Source organism: Artemia sp. Qi Xiang Cuo, chromosome 20 (assembly GCF_049724085.1).
Source record: "Artemia sp. Qi Xiang Cuo chromosome 20, ASM4972408v1, whole genome shotgun sequence".
NCBI classification, from domain to species: domain Eukaryota; kingdom Metazoa; phylum Arthropoda; class Branchiopoda; order Anostraca; family Artemiidae; genus Artemia; species Artemia sp. Qi Xiang Cuo.
The window spans coordinates 21,024,011-21,047,175 of record NC_142813.1 but is presented as its reverse complement, the minus strand read 5'-3'; the positions used below and the strand labels follow the sequence as shown (position 1 = coordinate 21,047,175).

The following is a 23,165-nucleotide window of genomic DNA, read 5'->3' as shown; positions in this document are numbered from 1 at the left end:
ACAAAAGAGCAAGGAACGTTATGATAATGATGAAGATTACCGAAACAAACATAAGAAAAAAGTTGCTACCAGAATAATGGGTAGATACTGGGGTGACAAAAGCTATAATGAAAAAATTAAATTCTCTGCGAGGTTGTACCGAAGAACGCATAAGGACAAAGGGAAAAATTACATTCAGAAATACAAGAAGATGGCAAAAATGCAGGCTGATCTTCGTAAATTGAGAAACATTTTACGCATGTTTTACCAGGATCACGAAAAGTATTCAACATTACAGATTAAAATTCTCTTTGAAAGAGCGGATGCTGTTGAAAAGTCGGCTAGAAATGCTTTGGCAAAGCTTCATAGTAATATCCAAAAGAAATGTTGTCAGTTTAATGATATAATAAAGAACGACCTCTTGTCTATACTAAATTTTTGTCGCTACTTAATTATAGCAGAGGTTAGTAATTCCACAAATAGCTTGGCAGTGGAACATCGTAGAGAGTTTTTTAATGGCTCATTTTAAAGGTTTACAGTAAGGACCGAAGTCTATCTTATAGTAACTTATGCAACAAGGAAAAGAAGAAGAGGTATGTCATATATGCTACAAAATCTGTATGGTTTCCGATTATTTCCACCCCAATCTGGGAGGAGTGGAATCACACATTTGGGAAATTTCAAGCAGTCTCACTCAGAAAGGTCATACTGTGTTAGTTCTTACCCATATGTACGAAGGCTATCTTGGAGTGAGGGAATTTGAAAATGGGATTCGCGCTCACTACTTACCTTTAAAACCGTTCTATGACAATAATACTCTACCAACTGTTTTTGGAGCCTTACCCCTCATTCGTGACGTTCTTTTGGAAGAGCAAATACAGATTGTCCATTGTCACTCTGCCTTTTCCTCCTTAGCTCATGAAGCTCTTTTAGTTGGTCGTCTTCTTCAACTGAAGGTTGTATTTACGGACCATTCTCTTTTTGGATTCGCTGATGCTTCTGCCATTGTCATGAACAAGTTTTTGGAGATTTCTCTTGCTGCATGTGATCACTGCATTTGTGTTTCTCATATCGGCAAAGAAAATATGGTTTTGAGAGCAAAGTATGACAAATCTGAAGTGTCAGTTATTCCAAACGCCTTTGATGCTTCACACTTCAAGCCAGATCCAAGTCAAAGAGATCCTTCCAAAATAACAGTGGTTGCAATTAGTCGGTTGGTCTACCGAAAAGGAATTGATCTGCTCGTCAAAGTTATTCTGATTATCTGTGAACAGTTTAAAGAGGTGCAGTTTCTAGTGGGAGGAGACGGACCTGGAATGCTTTCCTTGGAAGAAATGGTTGAAAGCTATTCTCTCCACTCTAGAGTCTCCTTATTAGGCGCGTTGGATAAATCTGGCGTTCAGCGGGCCTTAGTCAAGGGAGATGTATTTCTCAACACTTCACTTACTGAAGCCTTTTGCATAGCCATTTTAGAAGCAGCTGCCTGTGGGCTGCACGTAGTTAGTACAAAGGTTGGAGGGATACCTGAAGTTTTGCCAGATCCTCTAATAACTCTAGTCAAACCAACTGTTGAAGCTATTGTTTCTGGGCTAGGAAAGGCCATTGATCTTGAAAGACAAGGATTTCAGCGATCTTTGGATGAGTGCTACTTAAAGATTCGTAATGCTTATAGTTGGGAACGGGTTGTGGATAAGACTTGTAAGGTTTATGACGAAGTTATGAACAAGCCTCAATACAGCATCAAAGAAATCTTTTGGAGGTATTATGATTATAATAAAGATCGAACTCTTCCCTATACTAACTTGCATACGCAACTTCACTATAGTTAAGATTACAGTATTTATATTATGCATCATTATAAATTATAAAAGGTTCAAATGTTCGAAAATTATAGAGTTAAAAATTTTCCCACACCGGGAATCGAACCCGACCCTGATAAGTGAAAGTTAACTATGCTAGCCACTAGACCATATGGAACCATAAAGAAGTATGATTTAAGAGCCATATGCATATTATTATTTCACCATACCAATTATAATATTACATTAAAGAAAGATCTTCAGTCCATAGTAACTGGAGTGTTATAAGGAACCATTAAATAGATGATGCTTACAGTAATCAAATGTTACTGTTTACAATGCGTTGAAAAGATATTAAAAAACTATCATTGTTACAATAAGGAACGAACTGTAACCCATAGTAACTTAAGTATTAAATCAAACAGTTTGTGGTCATAATAATGAGTGTAATGGCTAATTTTAAAGGAAAATGCTGCATATAAGAACCTTTTATAATTAATTACATTAAAAGACCCTCATTGGAATAATAATCAATTACATACATTTGAATTAGTTAGCTATTTGATTGTTTGATGTTCGTCTCTTACTATTTCAAAGAAGAAGAAGCCGTAGGCTTTTTCCTGTTTGTAATCAGTTCATTATCCAGGTTGCAGCGGTAGCTATAAACTTTCATTAAGGACCCATATAGTTCATCATAAATTGTATTTTTACATTAAAGGATTAGCTATAGCACATAGTAACTGGAATCCGGGTTGCAACAGTAGTTATAATAAAGAACGAATATAAAGTTGTAAAGATACAAAGTGATTAAATTTTCTCGTATTATATTATAAAACATTGGACGTGATCGTCTCTTACTAGGTTGCTAGCTACCACTGCAACCCGGAAAGCCTGCTCAATTCTTGCTTCTCTGTAATCTTCATCATTTTGATAACGCTCCTTGATCTTTTGTCTAGCCTGCTCAATTCTAGCTTCTCTGTAATCTTCATCATTACCATACCGTTCCTTCTTTTGTCTAGCCTGCTCAATTGTTGCTTCTCTATAAAGTTTATCATTGTGATAACGCTCCTTGATCTTTTATTTGGCTCTCTCAATTTTTACTTCTCGATACGCCTGGTCGGTTGAATACCTTTGCTTTTCTCTTTTCAAGATACTATCTCTGTTGTCTGTGTAGTACTGTTTTTTTAACTTGTGTGCAACTTGCTTTGATCTAACCATTATGTAATTCACGAATGAGACCATTTTCATCTTTGTAGTTCTTAAGTAGTAATTATGACGTCACGGCGTAATGATTTTATTTCATGATGACGTCATGGCTCAATGATATTATTTCAGGACGTCTTCAGAAACCACAACATAATTTCGTGTTTTTCTATTCACGTCATAGCTCTAATAAAAAGCTATGACGACATTCATTATTTATCTAGTAGGGTTTCAGACAAGGTAGTTCTAATGATGTACTTTTGTTTTGATCTTACTCTATTTTTAGGAGTTTTGGGTTTTTATATTTCTTAGCATGGGACTGATCGTCTCTTACTAGGTTGCTAGCTACTGCTGCAACCCAAATTATAAGAGGCAGCCTGGCCGAGTGGTCCAAGACACTGGTGTTAGCCACCAGTCTCTTCGGAGGCATGGATTCAAATCTTACCGCTGGTATACGATTATGTTTGAAAGACTGCAGTGTGAAAAGGCATCAAAAATGCAGTTTTTGGTGGAAAAATTTATTATCTTTTAGAAATAATTTATTTTAGTTACTATATATTTTTAACCCAATTAATTTCCTTTAAAATGAGTTATTGAACAACCCTCTACGATGTTCCAGTGCCAAGCTATCTGTGGAAAAGAAAAAAAGAAAAAAAGAAAAAAAAATATCCCGTTTAGGCAGAATGTTGTAGTAGCTGCCACATTTCTTGATTTTCAAGCCAATATATGTCCCATGCTGTTCAAGCCAAGGGACAGAAAGTTTGCTATACAGGGGTTTCGGACAAGGCGGTTCTAATGGTGTACTTTTTGTTTTGATTTGACTTCTTTGTTAGGAACTATGGGTTTTTATATTTCTTAACATTGGACGTGATCGTCTCTTACTAGGTTGCTAGCTACCGCTGCAACCCGGATTACTAGGTTGCTAGCTACCGCTGCAACCCGCATTATAAATACTTGTCGAAAGATGAACGTGTATAAATATTGCATTCACTTATTACGTCACATATGGTTATCTTTTAATATATTATTACAAACAGGAAAAAGCCTACGGCTTTTTTCTTCTTTGGAATAGTAAGAGACGAACCTCAAAGAATCAGGCAGCTAAATAAGTTCAATATAAGCAATTGTTTGCTCTTCTAATGATCATCTTTTAATTTGGCGTTTTTTACTAGGTTGCTAGCTACCACTTAAACCCGGATTATGTAATAGGTTGCTAGCTACCGCTGCAACCTAGATATTCTTATTTCTGCTACTATGGGCTAAGGTTCGTTCTTTCATGTAAAACTAGCAAAACAATTTTTTAAGCCTGATGAAGATTTAACTAATGCGTCAAAAGTAAGGTTGCAAGTCGACGATTTTGTTTTGGCCTTATTATAATTGGTATGGTGAAATAATAATATACATATGGCTCTTAAATCATACTTCTTTATGGTTCTATATGGTCTAGTGGCTAGGATAGTTAACTTTCATTTAACAGGCTCGGGTTCAATTCCCGGTGTGGGAAAATTTTTAACTCTATAATCTTCAAACATTTGAACCTTTTATAATTTATAATGATATATAATATAAATACTGTAATCTTAACTATAGTGAAGTTGCGTATGCAATTTAGCATAGGGAAGAGTTCGATCTTTATTATAATTTTTGACAAAATTGATTCTACTTTAAAAAGTATTTTATTTTTAAATACAAAAGTGAATAGATGTTGCAATTTCCTTTAAACTGAGCTATTATACAGCTCTCTATGATTTTCAAGTGCCCAGCTAGCTGAGGAGAAAAATCAAGCGGAAATCCGGGTTGCAGCGGTAGCTAGCAATCCGGGTTGCAGCGGTAGCTAGCAACCTAGTAAGAGACGATCACGTCCAATGTTAAGAAATATAAAAACCCATAGTTCTTAAAAAAAGAGTCAGATCAAAACAAAAAGTACACCATTAGAACCGCCTTGTCCGAAACTTCTGCATAGTAAAATTTCTGTCCCTTGGCTTGAACAGCAAGGGAAATATATTGGCTTAAAAAATCAAGAAAAGTGGCAGCTACTACAACATTCTGCCTAAACGGGATATTTTTTTCTTTTTTTTTTCTTTTTTTTTCTTTTTTTGTATCCAGAGATAGTTTGGCACTGGAACATCGTAGAGGGTTGTTCAATAGCTCATTTTAAAGGAAATTAATTGGGTTAAAAATCTATAGTAACTAAAATAAATTATTTCTAAAAGAGAATAAATTTTTCCACCAAAAACTGCATTTTGATGTCTTTTCACACTGCAGTCTTTCAAACATAATCGTATACCAGCGGTAAGAATTGAACCCACGCCTCTGAAGAGACTGGTGGCTAACACCAGTGCCTTGGACCACTCGGCCAGGCTGCCTCTCATAAATCCGGGTTGCAGCGGTAGCTAGCAACCTAGTAAGAGACGATCACGTCCAATGTTAAGAAATATAAAAACCCATAGTTCTTAAAAAAAGAGTCAGATAAAAACAAAAAGTACACCATTAGAACCGCCTTGTCCAAAACCCCTGCATAGTAAAATTTCTGTCCCTTGGCTTGAACAGCAAGGGAAATATATTGGCTTGAAAATCAAGAAAAGTGGCAGCTACTACAACATTCTGCCTAAACGGGATATTTTTTTCTTTTTTTCTTTTTTTTTTCTTTTGTATCCAGAGATAGCTTGGCACTGGAACATCGTAGAGGGTTGTTCAATAGCTCATTTTAAAGGAAATTAATTGGGTTAAAAATCTATAGTAACTAAAATAAATTATTTCTAAAAGAGAATAAATTTTTCCACCAAAAACTGCATTTTGATGTCTTTTCACACTGCAGTCTTTCAAACATAATCGTATACCAGCGGTAAGAATTGAACCCACGCCTCTGAAGAGACTGGTGGCTAACACCAGTGCCTTGGACCACTCGGCCAGGCTGCCTCTCATAAATAAATATATATGTGAATTTGGGTTGCAGCAGTAGCTAGCAACCTAGTAAGAGACGATCAGTCCAATGCTAAGAAATATAAAAACCCAAAACTCCTAAAAATAGAGTCAGATCAAAACAAAAGTACATCATTAGAAATACCGCTGAAACCCTACTAATATCGGTTCAGCGTAGCTAGTAAGAACGATCACCTCCAATATAAAACCCCCAACCCTAAAGAGTCAGATCAAAACGAAAATTTATAATAAAGATCGAACTCTTCCCTATACTAACTTGCATACGCAACTTCACTATAGTTAAGATTACAGTATTTATATTATGCATCATTATAAATTATAAAAGGTTCAAATGTTCGAAGATTATAGAGTTAAAAATTTTCCCACCCCGGGAATCGAACCCGAGCCTGTTAAGTGAAAGTTAACTATCCTAGCCACTAGACTATATTGAACAATAAAGAAGTATGATTTAAGAGCCATATGCGTATTATTATTTCACCATACCAATTATAATAAGGCCAAAACAAAATCGTCGACGTGCAACCTTACTTTTGACACATTAGTTAAATCTTCATCAGGCTTAAAAAATGTTTTGCTAGTTTTACATGAAAGAACGAACCTTAGTCCATATACAATAAAGAACGACACCTTGCCCATGTTAACTTAAACATAAATAGGGATTATGTAATTTCCAATAGTATCATGGTTATAATAAAGAACGACCTCTTGGCTATACTAAATTAGGTATGGTGTTGTAAGAGAATTAGCTCTGTCTGGAGTCGTGAGATCGATCCCCATACCCTGCTTAATCTTTATTCATTCTCTTATTCTTGCAAAGGGATTTTTTTAGTAAATACAATTCTTGTCAAACTCATTGTAGAGATCTAGAAATAAAATTACATTAACATTTTAAGAAATCATTATATATATGATGAATTTTGCTTAATGATTAATATTAGACATAAATTAAAATCTTGTTTAGGGTAAAAGACCAGTTAATAGATTTTAAACCATAATTATTTTTTGAAAAATAAGGGTCTGACCAGATTTGAACAGATCTACAGTCAATTACTCTACCTCTGAACTACGAACCCTTATTGTTAAGAGAGAATTAAAGATGGTTACATGAATATTAGACATCAATAAAATCCGGGTTGCAGCAGTAGCTAGCAATCCGGGTTGCAGCGGTAGCTAGCAACCTAGTAAGAGACGATCACGTCCAATGTTAAGAAATATAAAAACCCATAGTTCCTAAAAAAAGAGTCAGATCAAAACAAAAAGTACACCATTAGAACCGCCTTGTCCGAAACCCCTGTATTGGAAACTTTCTGTCCCTTGGCTTGAACAGCAAGGGAAACATATTGGCTTGAAAATCGAGAAAAGTGGCGGCTACTACAACATTCTGCCTAAACGGGATATTTTTTCTTTTTTTTTCTTTTTTTGTATTCAGAGATAGCTTGGCACTGGAACATCGTAGAGGGTTGTTCAATAGGTCATTTTAAAGGAAATTAATTGGGTTAAAAATCTATAGTAACTAAAATAAATTATTTCTAAAAGAGAATAAATTTTTCCACCAAAAACTGCATTTTTGATGTCTTTTCACACTGCAGTCGTTCAAACACAATCGTATACCAGCGGTAAGATTTGAACCCACGCCTCCGAAGAGACTGGGGGCTAACACCAGTGCCTTGGACCACTCGGCCTGGCTGCCTCTTATAATTTGGGTTGCAGCAGTAGCTAGCAACCTAGTGAGAGACGATCAGTCCCATGCTAACAAATATAAAAACCCAAAATTCCTAAAAATAGAGTAAGATCAAAACAAAAGAACATCATTAGAACTACCTTGTCTGAAACCCTACTAGATAAATAATGAATGTCGTCATAGCTTTATATTAGAGCTATGACGTGAATAGAAAAACACGAAATTATATTGTTGTTTCTGAAGACGTCATGAAATACTACCATTGCGCCATGACGTCATACGCCGTGACGTCATAATTAGTATATAAGAAAAGTCAAAACTGTAAATTCTCTCATTGTTGATTAGATAATGGTTAGATCAAAGCAAGCTATACGCAAGTTGAAAAAACAGTACTACACAAACAACAGAGATAGTAACTTGAAAAGAAAAAAGCAAAGGTCTTCAACCGACCAGGCGTATCGAGAAGTAATAATTGAGAGAGCAAAACAAAGGTATTCAACCGACCAGGCGTATCGAGAAGTAATAATTGAGAAAGCAAAACAAAACAGCAAGATGTGTTATCACAATGATGAAGATTATAGACATGCAAAAATTGAGACAGCCAAACAAAAGATCAAGGAGCGTTATCAAAATGATGAAGATTACAGAGAAGCAACAATTGAGCAGGCTAGACAAAAGATCAAGGAGCGTTATCACAATGATAAAATTTATAGAGAAGCAACAATTGAGACAGCCAAACAAAAGAGCAAGGAATGGTATGATAACGATATAGATTACCGAAACAAACATAAGAAAAAAGTTGCTACCAGAATAATGGGTAGATACTGGGGTGACAAAAGCTATAATTATAATAAAGATCGAACTCTTGCCTATACTAACTTGCATACGCAACTTCACTATAGTTAAGATTACAGTATTTATATTATGCATCATTATAAATTATAAAAGGTTCAAATGTTCGAAAATTATAGAGTTAAAAATTTTCCCACACCGGGAATCGAACCCGAGCCTGTTAAGTGAAAGTTAACTATCCTAGCCACTAGACCATATGGAACCATTAAGAAGTATGATTTAAGAGCCATATGCATATTATTATTTCACCATACCAATTATAATATTACATTAAAGAAAGATCTTCAGTCCATAGTAACTGAGTGTTATAAGGAGCCATTAAATAGATGATGCTTACAGTAATCAAAGGTTACTGTTTACAATGTGTTGAAAAGATATTAAAAAACTATCATTGTTACAATAAGGAACGAACTGTAACCCATAGTAACTTAAGTATTAAATCAAACAGTTTGTGGTCATAATAATGAGTGTAATGGCTAATTTTAAAGGAAACTGCTGCATATAAGAACCTTTTATAATTAATTACATTAAAAGACCATCATTGGAATAATAATCAATTACATACATTTGAATTAGTTAGCTATTTGATTGTTTGATGTTCGTCTCTTACTATTTCAAAGAAGAAGAAGCCGTAGGCTTTTTCCTGTTTGTAATCAGTTCATTATCCAGGTTGCAGCGGTAGCTATAAACTTACATTAAGGACCCATATAGTTCATCATAAATGGTATTTTTACATTAAAGGATTAGCTATAGCACATAGTAACTGGAATCCGGGTTGCAACAGTAGTTATAATAAAGAACGAATATAAAGTTGTAAAGATACAAAGTGATTAAATTTTCTCGTATTATATTATAAAACATTGGACGTGATCGTCTCTTACTAGGTTGCTAGCTACCACTGCAACCCGGAAAGCCTGCTCAATTCTTGCTTCTCTGTAATCTTCATCATTTTGATAACGCTCCTTGATCTTTTGTCTAGCCTGCTCAATTCTAGCTTCTCTGTAATCTTCATCATTACCATACCGTTCCTTCTTTTGTCTAGCCTGCTCAATTGTTGCTTCTCTATAAAGTTTATCATTGTGATAACGCTCCTTGATCTTTTATTTGGCTCTCTCAATTTTTACTTCTCGATACGCCTGGTCGGTTGAATACCTTTGCTTTTCTCTTTTCAAGATACTATCTCTGTTGTCTGTGTAGTACTGTTTTTTTAACTTGTGTGCAACTTGCTTTGATCTAACCATTATGTAATTCACGAATGAGACCATTTTCATCTTTGTAGTTCTTAAGTAGTAATTATGACGTCATGGCGTAATGATTTTATTTCATGATGACGTCATGGCTCAATGATATTATTTCAGGACGTCTTCAGAAACCACAACATAATTTCGTGTTTTTCTATTCACGTCATAGCTCTAATAAAAAGCTATGACGACATTCATTATTTATCTAGTAGGGTTTGAGACAAGTTAATTCTAATGATGTACTTTTGTTTTGATCTTACTCTATTTTTAGGAGTTTTGGGTTTTTATATTTCTTAGCATGGGACTGATCGTCTCTTACTAGGTTGCTAGCTACTGCTGCAACCCAAATTATAAGAGGCAGCCTGGCCGAGTGGTCCAAGACACTGGTGTTAGCCACCAGTCTCTTCGGAGGCATGGATTCAAATCTTACCGCTGGTATACGATTATGTTTGAAAGACTGCAGTGTGAAAAGGCATCAAAAATGCAGTTTTTGGTGGAAAAATTTATTCTCTTTTAGAAATAATTTATTTTAGTTACTATATATTTTTAACCCAATTAATTTCCTTTAAAATGAGTTATTGAACAACCCTCTACGATGTTCCAGTGCCAAGCTATCTGTGGAAAAGAAAAAAGAAAAAAAGAAAAAAAAATATCCCGTTTAGGCAGAATGTTGTAGTAGCTGCCACATTTCTTGATTTTCAAGCCAATATATTTCCCTTGCTGTTCAAGCCAAGGGACAGAAAGTTTGCTATACAGGGGTTTCGGACAAGGCGGTTCTAATGGTGTACTTTTTGTTTTGATCTGACTTCTTTGTTAGGAACTATGGGTTTTTATATTTCTTAACATTGGACGTGATCGTCTCTTACTAGGTTGCTAGCTACCGCTGCAACCCGGATTACTAGGTTGCTAGCTACCGCTGCAACCCGCATTATAAATACTTGTCGAAAGATGAACGTGTATAAATAGTGCATTCACTTATTACGTCACATATGGTTATCTTTTAATATATTATTACAAACAGGAAAAAGCCTACGGCTTTTTCTTCTTTGGAATAGTAAGAGACGAACCTCAAAGAATCAGGCAGCTAAATAAGTTCAATATAAGCAATTGTTTGCTCTTCTCCTGATCATCTTTTAATTTGGCGTTTTTTACTAGGTTGCTAGCTACCACTTAAACCTGGATTATGTAATAGGTTGCTAGCTACCGCTGCAACCTAGATATTCTTATTTCTGCTACTATGGGCTAAGGTTCGTTCTTTCATGTAAAACTAGCAAAACATTTTTTAAGCCTGATGAAGATTTAACTAATGCGTCAAAAGTAAGGTTGCAAGTCAACGATTTTGTTTTGGCCTTATTATAATTGGTATGGTGAAATAATAATATACATATGGCTCTTAAATCATACTTCTTTATGGTTCTATATGGTCTAGTGGCTAGGATAGTTAACTTTCATTTAACAGGCTCGGGTTCAATTCCCGGTGTGGGAAAATTTTTAACTCTATAATCTTCAAACATTTGAACCTTTTATAATTTATAATGATATATAATATAAATACTGTAATCTTAACTATAGTGAAGTTGCGTATGCAAGTTAGCATAGGGAAGAGTTCGATCTTTATTATAATTTTTGACAAAATTGATTCTACTTTAAAAAGTATTTTATTTTTAAATACAAAAGTGAATAGATGTTGCAATTTCCTTTAAACTGAGCTATTATACAGCTCTCTATGATTTTCAAGTGCCCAGCTAGCTGAGGAGAAAAATCAAGCGGAAAGAAAAAAATATCCCGTTTGTGGAGAAAAACGTGGTAAAAGTCTATTTTCTTGATTTTCAAGCCAATATATTTTCTTTGTTATTCAAGCCAAAGGGCGGTAAGTTTCCTTTATAGAGGATTCGGACAAGGCGGTTCTAATGGTGTACTTTTTGTTTTGATCTGACTCTTTTTTTAGGAGTTGGGGGGTTTTATATTTCTTAACATTGGAGGTGATCGTCTCTTACTAGGTTGCTAGCTACCGCTGCAACCCGGATACAGTAATTATTAACTATACCAATCGTTTATGTAAAATGATTGCAGTTGCAGTTGCAACAATGATACTGCTAAAATGACTAACCATGGAAATAAATTTTCAAAAGATATTTTTCTCATATTATCTTTTCGAAAGATAACACACGTTTTTCTTTCGGCGTGTATATAATTATTTATTTAAATACTTCAATTACTGTTGGTTATTATTCGTTCTTTAATATAATCTCTTACTAGGTTGCTAGCTACCGCTGCAACCCGGGTAACATATAAAAATATTAAACTTTTCAGTTAGTAAAGCCTGAAGTTCATTCTTTATTATAAAATAAATTACAAACAGGAAAAGCCTACGGCTTTTTCTTCTTTGGAATAGTAAGATACGATCCTCAAATAATCAGGCAGCTAACTAGGTTTATAATTCGTTCTTTAACATAAACTTCATTAATCGGATATTTTAATATATCCTATATGGTCTAGAGGTTGGGATAGCTCTCACCCAGTAGGCTTGAGTTCAATTTCTGTATGGAAAATTTTTACTTATGATGATTTCTTAAGGAACATATGAAATTTCTTAATGTAATAAAAATAATTTGTTTTAATTACAAAAGGTTTTTAACCCCATTAATTTCCTTCAAAATGAGCCATTGAACAACTCTCTACAATGTTGCAGTGCCATGCTATCTGTTGAATTACTAACCTATAGTATAATTAAATTGCATATAAAATTTAGTATAGGTAAGAGGTCGTTCTTTATTATACTATATAGAAGTTTTGGACAAGTCGGTTCTAATAGTGTACTTCTTGTTTTGATCTGAATCTTCTTGCAGGAGTTATAGGTTACTTTAGTTTTAACTATGGGGCGTGATCGTCTCTTACTATGTTTCTAGCTACCGCTGCAACTCGGATTTAATGTAGTTCGTTCTTTAATGTAAGTAATGCAACCTGGATTGACAACCCAGATTATGTAAACCCTGATTACAAACAGGAAAAAGCCTACGGCTTTTTCTTCTTTGGAGTAGTAAAAGACGACTCTCAAAGAATAAGGGAGCTAACTAAGTCCAATGTATACAATGGTTTGTTCTTGTAATGATCGTCTTTTAATATAATATTGTTAACCCCATTAATTTCCTTTAAAATGAGACATTGAACAACTCACTACGATGTTCGGTGCCAAGCTATCTGTGGAATTACTAACCACTACTATAATTAAGAGGCGTATAAAATTTAGTGTAGGCAAGAGGTCGTTCTTTATTATAAAATACCACTGCAACCCGGAAAAACTAAGTCTAATATGTCCCATGGTTTGTAATCCCCATTTATTTTCAAGTTAACATTGGCTAGATGTCGTCCTTTATTATATTAGCATTGGACTGATCGTCTATTACTAGGTTGCTAGCTACTGCTGCAACCCAAATTCACATATATATTTATTTATGAGAGGCAGCCTGGCCGAGTGGTCCAAGGCACTGGTGTTAGCCACCAGTCTCTTCAGAGGCGTGGGTTCAATTCTTACCGCTGGTATACGATTATGTTTGAAACACTGCAGTGTGAAAATACATCAAAATGCAGTTTTTGGTGGAAAAATTTATTCTCTTTTATAAATAATTTATTTTAGTTACTATATATTTTTAACCCAATTAATTTCCTTTAAAATTAGCTATTGAACAACCCTCTACGATGTTCCAGTGCCAAGCTATCTCTGGATACAAAAGAAGAAAAAAAAAAGAAAAAAAGAAAAAAATATCCCGTTTAGGCAGAATGTTGTAGTAGCTGCCACTTTTCTTGATTTTCAAGCCAATATATTTCCCTTGCTGTTCAAGCCAAGGGACAGAAATTTTACTATGCAGGGGTTTCGGACAAGGCGGTTCTAATGGTGTACTTTTTGTTTTGATCTGACTCTTTTTTTAAGAACTATGGGTTTTTATATTTCTTAACATTGGACGTGATCGTCTCTTACTAGGTTGCTAGCTACCGCTGCAACCCGGATGATCTCCTAATGATCTTCTTTTAATATTTCAGTTACTATGAACTGAAGTTCGTTCTATAATGTAATCGGTTGAATACCTTTGTTTTGCTCTCTCAATTATTACTTCTCGATACACCTGGTCGGTTGAATACCTTTGCTTTTTTCTTTTCAAGTTACTATCTCTGTTGTTTGTGTAGTACTCTTTCTTCAACTTGCGTATAGCCTGCTTTGATCTAACCATTATTCTAATCAAGAATGAAAGAATTTTCAGTTTTGACTTTACTTATATACTAATTATGACGTCACTCTATTCACGTCATAGCTCTAATATAAAACTATGATGACGTTCATTATTTATCTAGTAGGGTTTCAGACAAGGTATTTCTAATGATGTACTTTTGTTTTGATCTGACTCTATTTTTAGGAGTTTTGGGTTTTTATATTTCTTAGCATTGGACTGATCGTCTATTACTAGGTTGCTAGCTACTGCTGCAACCCAAATTCACATATATATTTATTTATGAGAGGCAGCCTGGCCGAGTGGTCCAAGGCACTGGTGTTAGCCACCAGTCTCTTCAGAGGCGTGTGTTCAATTCTTACCGCTGGTTTACGATTTTGTTTGAAAGACTGCAGTGTGAAAAGACATCAAAATGCAGTTTTTGGTGGAAAAATTTATTCTCTTTTAGAAATAATTTATTTTAGTTACTATAGATTTTTAACCCAATTAATTTCCTTTAAAATGAGCTATTGAACAACCCTCTACGATGTTCCAGTGCCAAGCTATCTCTGGATACAAAAAAAGAAAAAAAAAAGAAAAAAAGAAAAAAATATCCAGTTTAGGCAGAATGTTGTAGTAGCTGCCACTTTTCTTGATTTTCAAGCCAATATATTTCCCTTGCTGTTCAAGCCAAGAGACAGAAATTTTACTATGCAGGGGTTTTGGACAAGGCGGTTCTAATGGTGTACTTTTTGTTTTGATCTGACTCTTTTTTTAAGAACTATGGGTTTTTATATTTCTTAACATTGGACGTGATCGTCTCTTACTATGTTGCTAGCTACCGCTGCAACCCGGATACTGTAAAAATTTCTATTCACGTCATAGCTCTAATTTATCTAGTAGGGTTTCAGACAAGGTAGTTCTAATGATGCACCTTTGTTTTGATCTGACTGTATTTTTAGGAGTTGTGGGTTTTTATATTTCTTAGCATTGGACTGATCGTCTCTTGCTAGGTTGCTAGCTACTGCTGCAACCCAAATTATGAGAAGCAGCCTGGCCGAGTGGTCTAAGGCACTGGTGTTAGCCACTAGTCTCTTCGGAGGCGTGGGTTCAAATCTTACCGCTGGTATACGATTATGTTTGAAAGACTGCAGTGTGAAAAGACATCAAAAATGCAGTTTTTGGTGGAAAAATTTATTCTCTTTTAGAAATAATTTATTTTAGTTACTATAGATTTTTAACCCAATTAATTTCCTTTAAAATGAGCTATTGAACAACCCTCTACGATGTTCCAGTGCCAAGCTATCTGTGGATACAAAAGAAAAAAAAAAGAAAAAAATATCCTGTTTAGGCAGAATGTTGCAGTAGCTGCCACTTTTCTTGATTTTCAAGCCAATATATTTCCCTGGCTGTTCAAGCCAAGGGACAGAAAGTTTACTATACAGGGGTTTCGGACAAGGTGGTTCTAATGGTGTACTTTGGAATTTGATCTGACTCCTTTTTTAGGATCTATGGGTTTTTAAATTTCTTAACATTGGAGGTGATCGTCTCTTACTAGGTTGCTAGCTACCGCTGTAACCCGGATTCTATTCACGTCATAGCTCTAATTTATCTAGTAGGGTTTCAGACAAGGTAGTTCTAATGATGTACTTTGTTTTGATCTGACTGTATTTTTAGGAGTTTTGGGTTTTTATATTTCTTAGCATTGGACTGATCGTCTCTTGCTAGGTTGCTAGCTACTGCTGCAACCCAAATTATGAGAAGCAGCCTGGCCGAGTGGTCTAAGGCACTGGTGTTATCCACAAGTCTCTTCGGAGGCGTGGGTTCAAATCTTACTGCTGGTATACGATTATGTTTGAAAGACTGCAGTGTGAAAAGACATCAAAAATGCAGTTTTTGGTGGAAAAATTTATTCTCTTTTAGAAATAATTTATTTTAGTTACTATAGATTTTTAATCCAATTAATTTCCTTTAAAATGAGCTATTGAACAACCCTCTACGATGTTCCAGTGCCAAGCTATCTCTGGATACAAAAGAAAAAAAAAAGAAAAAAATATCCCGTTTAGGCAGAATGTTGTAGTAGCTGCCACTTTTCTTGATTTTCAAGCCAATATATTTTCCTTGCTGTTCAAGCCAAGGGACAGAAAGTTTACTATACAGGGGTTTCGGACAAGGCGGTTCCAATGGTGTACTTTTGAATTTGATCTGACTCCTTTTTTAGGAACTATGGGTTTTTATATTTCTTAACATTGGACGTGATCGTCTCTTACTAGGTTGCTAGCTACCGCTGCAACCCGGATGGGTCCAAATCTTACCACTGGTATACAATTATGATTTATGTAAAAAAATCAAATATCTTTGAAAAGACTGCAGCCTGAAAAGACATCAAAAATGCAGTTTTTGGTGGAAAAATTTATTCTATTTTAGAAATAATTTATTTTAGTTACTAAGAATTTTTAATACAATTAATTTCCTTTAAAATGAGCTATTGAACAACTCTCTACGATTTTCCAGTGCCAAGCTATCTGTGGAAAAGAAGAAAAAAAGAAAAAAAAATATGCCGTTTGTGGAGAATAACGTGGTTAAAGTCAATTTTCTTGATTTTCAAGCCAATATATTTCCCTTGCTGTTCATGCCAAATGACAGAAGTTTTCTTATACAGGGGTTTCGGACAAGGCGGTTCTAATGGTGTACTTTTTGTTTTGATCTGAATCCTTTTTTAGGAATTATGGGTTTTTATATTTCTAAACATTGGACGTGATCGTCTCTTACTAGGTTGCTAGCTACCGCTGCAACCCGGATGGAAACAAAGAAAAGAGAAAAAAAATATCCCGTTTAGGCAGAATGTTGTAGCAGCTGCCACTTTTCTTTATATTCAGGCCAATATAGTTCCCTTACTCTCAAGCCAAGGGACAGAAAGTTTCCTATATAAGGGTTTCGGATACGGCGGTTCTAATGGTGTACTTTTTGTTTTGATTTGACTCCTTTTTAGGAGCTATGGGTTTTTATATTTCTTAACATTGGACGTGATCGTCTCTTACTAGATTGCTAGCTACCGCTGCAACCCGGACATGGGTTACAGTTTGTTCCTTATTGTAAATGCATATGGTTCTTAAATCATACTTCTTTATGATCCCATATGGTCTAGTGGCTAGTATAGTTAACTTTCACTTCACAGGCCCGTTTTCGATTCCCGGTGTGGGAAAATTTTTAACTCTATAATCTTCGAACATTCGAACCTTTTATAATTAGAATGATGTATAATATAAATACTGTAATCTTAATTATAGTGAAGTTGCCTATGCAAGTTAGTATAGGGAAGAGTTCGATCTTTATTATAATGCAGTGTGAAAAGACATCAAAAATGCAGTTTTTGGTGGAAAAATTTATTTTCTTTTAGAAATAATTTATTTTAGTTACTATAGATTTTTAACCCAATTAATTTCCATTAAAATGAGCCATTGAACAACTCTCTACGATGTTCCAGTGCCAAGCTATCTCTGGATACAACAGAAAAAAAGAAAGAAAAAAATATCCTGTTTAGGCAGAATGTTGTAGTAACTGCCACTTTTCTTGATTTTCAAGCCAATATATTTCCCTTGCTGTTCAAGCCAAGGGACAGAAAGTTTACTATACAGGGGTTTTGGACAAGGCGGTTCTAATGGTGTACTTTTGAATTTGATCTGACTCCTTTCTTAGGAAAAAAGAAAGAAAAAAAATATGCCGTTTAGGCAGAATGTTGTAGTAGCCACCACTTTTCTTGATTTTCAAGCCAATATATTTCCCTTGCTGTTCCAGCCAAATAACAGAAAGTTTACTATACAGGGGTTTCTTTAATAACTAAAATAACTTTAGTAGCCACTGCAACCCGGATGATCGTCTCTTACTAGGTTGCTAGCTACTGCTGCAATTCGGATAAATATAACTATACTAGCCTATACTATAGTTAAGTGGCCTATAAAATTTAGTATAGGCAAGAGGTCGTTCTTTATTATAAATACGCTGAATCTGATGATGTGATTTTCATTAAGATTCTATCACTTTTAGGATTTTTTTTCCTTTTTTTGAAAATAAGGCGAGTTTTCTCAGGCTCGTAACTTTTTATGGGTTAGATGAAACTTGATGAAACCGATATATTTAAAATCAGTATAAAAATCCGATTCTTTTGATGTATCTATTGGTATCGAAATACCGTTTTTTAGAATTTCGGTTACTATTAAGACGAGTCGCTTTTACTATTCAGTTCGTTACCACGAAATGTTGGATAAGTTAATATGGACTAAAGTTCGTTCTTTAATGTAATCTCTTCCTACACCTCCTCTTCCGTGGCTTTGCCCGACTGGACAAGGTATTTTACTGCAGAGAAGCAAATTTTCAAAAGATCCTTGTCTAACATAAATACTTGACTTTTCTCTCTCAATTTTAACTTTTCCATACAACTGGTCTATTAAATACCTTTGCTTTTCTCTTTTCATGATACTATGCCTTGTTTTTGTGTAGTACTATTATCTTTAACTTACTTGAAGCTTGATTGGATAAAGCCATTAATGTTTCAGCTTTGTAGTCTTACGGGTCCTTATATTATAAGAGACGAAACTCAAACAATCAAGTAGCTAACTAAGTCCAATGTATTGACTGGTTTGTTATTTCAGTGATTGTCTTTTAATGTAAAAATATAAATACTGTAATCTTAACTATAGTGAAGTTGCGTATAGAAGTTAGTATAGGGAAGAGTTTGATCTTTATTAAATTCTAGCTAAAATAATGAAGATAATGTGAATGTACCACAGGGTTCAGTTTCTTTGGACTTGAGTTCGTTTTTTAACTATAAATACAAACAGAAAAAAGCCTACGGCTTTTTCTTCTTTTAAATAGTAAGAGATGAAACTCAAACAATCAATTAGTAGCTAACAAAGTCCAATGTATGGAATGGTTTGTTATTTCAGTGATCATCTTTTAATGTAAATTTACTAACCTATACTATAGTTAAGTGGCCTATATAATTTAGTATAGGCAAGAGGTCGTTCTTTATTATAATTTTAAGAACTATGGGTTTTTATATTTCTTAACATTGGACGTGATCGTCTCTTACTAGGTTGCTAGCTACCGCTGCAACCCGGATCTAATGATGTACTTTTGTTTTGATCTGACTCTATTTTTAGGAGTTTTGGGTTTTTATATTTCTTAGCATTGGACTGATCGTCTATTACTAGGTTGCTAGCTACTGCTGCAACCCAAATTCACATATATATTTATTTATGAGAGGCAGCCTGGCCGAGTGGTCCAAGGCACTGGTGTTAGCCACCAGTCTCTTCAGAGGCGTGGGTTCAATTCTTACAGCTGGTATACGATTATGTTTGAAAGACTGCAGTGTGAAAATACATCAAATGCAGTTTTTGGTGGAAAAATTTATTCTCTTTTAGAAATAATTTATTTTAGTTACTATAGATTTTTAACCCAAATAATTTCCTTTAAAATGAGCTATTGAACAACCCTCTACGATGTTCCAGTGCCAAGCTATCTCTGGATACAAAAAAAGAAAAAAAAAGAAAAAAAGAAAAAAATATCCCGTTTAGGCAGAATGTTGTAGTAGCTGCCACTTTTCTTGATTTTCAAGCCAATATATTTCCCTTGCTGTTCAAGCCAAGGGACAGAAATTTTACTATGCAGGGGTTTCGGACAAGGCGGTTCTAATGGTGTACTTTTTGTTTTGATCTGACTCTTTTTTTAAGAACTATGGGTTTTATATTTCTTAACATTGGACGTGATCGTCTCTTACTAGGTTGCTAGCTACCGCTGCAACCCGGATATATGCAACCCGGATCTCAAACAATCAAGTAGCTAGCTAATTTCAATGTATGCAATTGTTTGTTATTCCAATGATCGTCTTTTGATGTAATAAAAAGCTTCCAAGGTATGAACCGGCAACTGTGGAACAGTTTACAGATGTAATGGGGAATCTTATACATCACTGTGAATATATGTAGGCATAATTGTCCTTTACTTAGTTTCAGCTTAAATTCGATGATCGAGACTTTATGCACTAAGTTATGACGTCATTGATCAATATTGTAAATAGAAAATTCAGTTTTTCGTAAAAAATAATTAATTAAAAAAATAAGTACAAATAGCGCTAGATCTAGATATTTCCTTTAAAATGAGCCATTGAACAACTCTCTACGATGTTCCAGTGCCAAGCTATCTGTGGAAAAGAAAGAAAGAAAAAAATATCCCGTTTTTGGAGAATAACGTGATTAACGTCAATTTTCTTGATTTTCAAGCCAATATATTTTCTTTGTTATTCAAGCCAAAGGGCGGTAAGTTTCCATTATAGGGGTTTCGGACAAGGCGGTTCTAATTTTGTACTTTCTGTTTTGATCTGACTCTTTTTTTAGGAGTTAAGGGTTTTTATATTTCTTAACATTGGACGTGATCGTCTCTTACTAGGTTGCTAGCTACCGCTGCAACCCGGATATATAACGTAAAAAGTGAATGGAATATTTTTATAATAAAGAACGACCTCTTTCCTATACTAAATTTTATAGGCCACTTAACTATAGTATAGGCTAGTACAGTTATTATATTTAAGGTCATCCGGGTTGCAGCGGTAGCTAGCAACCTAGTAAGAGACGATCACGTCCAATGTTAAGAAATATAAAAACCCCTAACTCCTGAGAAAAGAGTCAGATCAAAACAAAAATTACACCATTAGAACCACCTTGTCCAAAACCGCTATTAAGGAAACTTATCAGTCTTTGGCTTGAATAATAAAGAAAATATATTGGCTTGAAAATCAAGAAAATTGACTTTAACCACGTTATTCTCCACAAACGGGATATTTTTTTCGTTCCGCTTGATTTTCCTCCTCAACTAGCTGGGCACTGGAAAATCATAGAGAGCTGTATAATAGCTCATTTTAAAGGAAATTGCAACATCTAGTCACTTTTTTAATTTAAAATAAAATACTTTTTATAGTAGAATCAATTTTGTCAAAAAAATTACATTTTTGATATATTTTCATACTGAAGTCTTTTCAAAGATATTTGAATTTTGAAGCAATCAAATCCTGGTTGCAGCGGTAGCTAGCAACCTAGTAAGAGACGATTACGTCCAATGTTAAGAAATATAAAAACCCCTAACTCCTGAGAAAAGAGTCAAATCAAAACAAAAATTAAACCATTAGAACCACCTTGTCCAAAACCCCTATTAAGGAAACTTATCACTCTTTGGCTTGAGTAACAAAGAAAATATATTGGCTTGAAAATCAAGAAAATTGACTTTAACCACGTTATTCTCCACAAACGGGAAATTTTTTTCTTTCCGCTTGATTTTCCTCCTCAACTAGCTGGGCACTGGAAAATCATAGAGAGCTGTATAATAGCTCATTTTAAAGGAAATTGCATCATCTAGTCACTTTTGTAATTAAAAATAAAATACTTTTTAAAGTAGAATCAATTTTGTCAAAAAAATTGCATTTTTGATGTATTTTCATACTGCAGTCTTTTCAAAGATATTTGAATTTTGAAGCAATCAATCCGGGTTGCAGCGGTAGCTAGCAACCTTGTAAGAGACGATCACGTCCAATGTTAAGAAATATAAAAACCCATAGTTCCTAACAGAGGAGTCAGATCAAAACAAAAAGTACACCAGAAATTATATAGAAATTATTACGTATATTAGGGGGGTTGCCCCCTCCTGAGCACCTCACTCTTCACGCTACAGTTTTTCGGCCCTTTAAAAAAAGCTACCTATTGTTCTAATATATGACCCTTGTGTTTCAGCTGTTTTTAATTGTCAGTTATTGTAATTTAGGAGCTATGGGTTTTTGTATTTCTTAACATTGGACGTGATTGTCTCTTACTAGGTTGCTAGCTACCGCTGCAACCTGGATCTTACTAGGTTGCTAGCTACCGCTGCAACCCGGATTTGTGCTATATCATTACAAACAGGAAAAATCTTACGGCTTTTTCTTCTTTGAAATAGTAAGAGACGAACATCAAGTAACTACCCCTGGAACCACCATATATCCGTTACTATGGATGAGAGATCGTTCTTTACTGTAATTCTATGCTATATTATTACAAACAGGAAAAAGCCTACGGCTTTTTCTTCTTTGAAATAGTAAGAGACGAACCACAAGCAAACAAGTAGCTAACTAAGTCCAATGTATTCAGTGGTATGTTATTCCAATGATCGTCTTTTAATGTAAGTCTCTTACTAGGTTGCTAGCTACCGCTGCAACCCGGATTTTTTTAATTTTCGTTAAAATGAGCCATTAAACAACTCTCTACGATGTCCCAGTGTCAAGCTATCTGTCGATTTACTAACCTATGCTAAAATTAAGTGGCGTATAAAATTTAGTATAGGCAAGAGGTCGTTCTTTATTATATATCTTTTAGTGGAAAATTTTAATATATTTAGCTTAAATATAATAACTGTAGTAGCCTATACTATAATTAAGTGGCCTATAAAATTTAGTATAGGCAAGAGGTCGTTCTTTATTATAAAATTAAATTGCTTACTATTGCCTAGAGTTAGTTGTTTACAATATCGTAACAATTTATTTTTTGATAATAATTAGTTTTGTTAATTACAAAAGGTTTCTATATACAATAATTTCCATTAAAATTAGCCATTAGACAGCTCTTTATTATGACCAAGAACTGTTTGATTTAATAATTCAATTAATATGGGTTACAATTCATTCCTTATTGTAATTCTATTCACGTCATAGCTCTAATATAAAACTATGATGACATTCATTATTTATCTAGTAGGGTTTCAGACAAGGTAATTACCAGTCTCTTCGGAGGCGTGGGTTCAAATCTTACCGCTGGTATACGATTATGTTTGAAAGACTGCAGTGTGAAAAGACATCGAAAATGCAGTTTTTGGTGGAAAAATTTATTCTCTTTTAGAAATAATTTATTTTAGTTACAATATGTTTTTAACCCAATTAATTTCCTTTCAAATGAGCTATTGAACAACCCTCTACGATGTTCCAGTGCCAAGCTATCTCTGGAAACAAAGAAAAAAAGAAAAAAAGAAAAAAATATCCTGTCTAGGAAGACTGTTGTAGTAGCTACCACTTTTCTTGATTTTCAAACCAATATATTTCCTTTTCTGTTCAAGCCAAGGGACAGAAAGTTTCCTATACAGGGGTTTCGGACAAGGCGGTTCTAATGGTGTACTTTTTGTTTTGATCTGACTCCTTTTTTAGGAACTATGGGTTTTTATATTTCTTAACATTGGACGTGATCGT

At 34.5% G+C, this 23,165-nt stretch overlaps 1 protein-coding gene across 1 annotated transcript; it reads left to right on the top strand.

Annotated features, from left to right (window-relative positions):
• Positions 1-599: 599 nt before the first annotated feature.
• On the top strand, positions 600-1,808 carry LOC148939995 (phosphatidylinositol N-acetylglucosaminyltransferase subunit A-like). Its single transcript, XM_089106051.1, has one exon. It carries the CDS (start codon positions 600-602, stop codon positions 1,806-1,808), a length of 1,209 nt encoding a protein of 402 aa, XP_088962177.1.
• The last annotated feature ends 21,357 nt before the right edge of the window (positions 1,809-23,165 follow it).

Bases quoted from the DNA above. Each gene is read 5' to 3' on its own strand.
- LOC148939995 (XM_089106051.1), top strand. From the start codon at position 600: ATGGTTTCCGATTATTTCCACCCCAATCTGGGAGGAGTGGAATCACAC.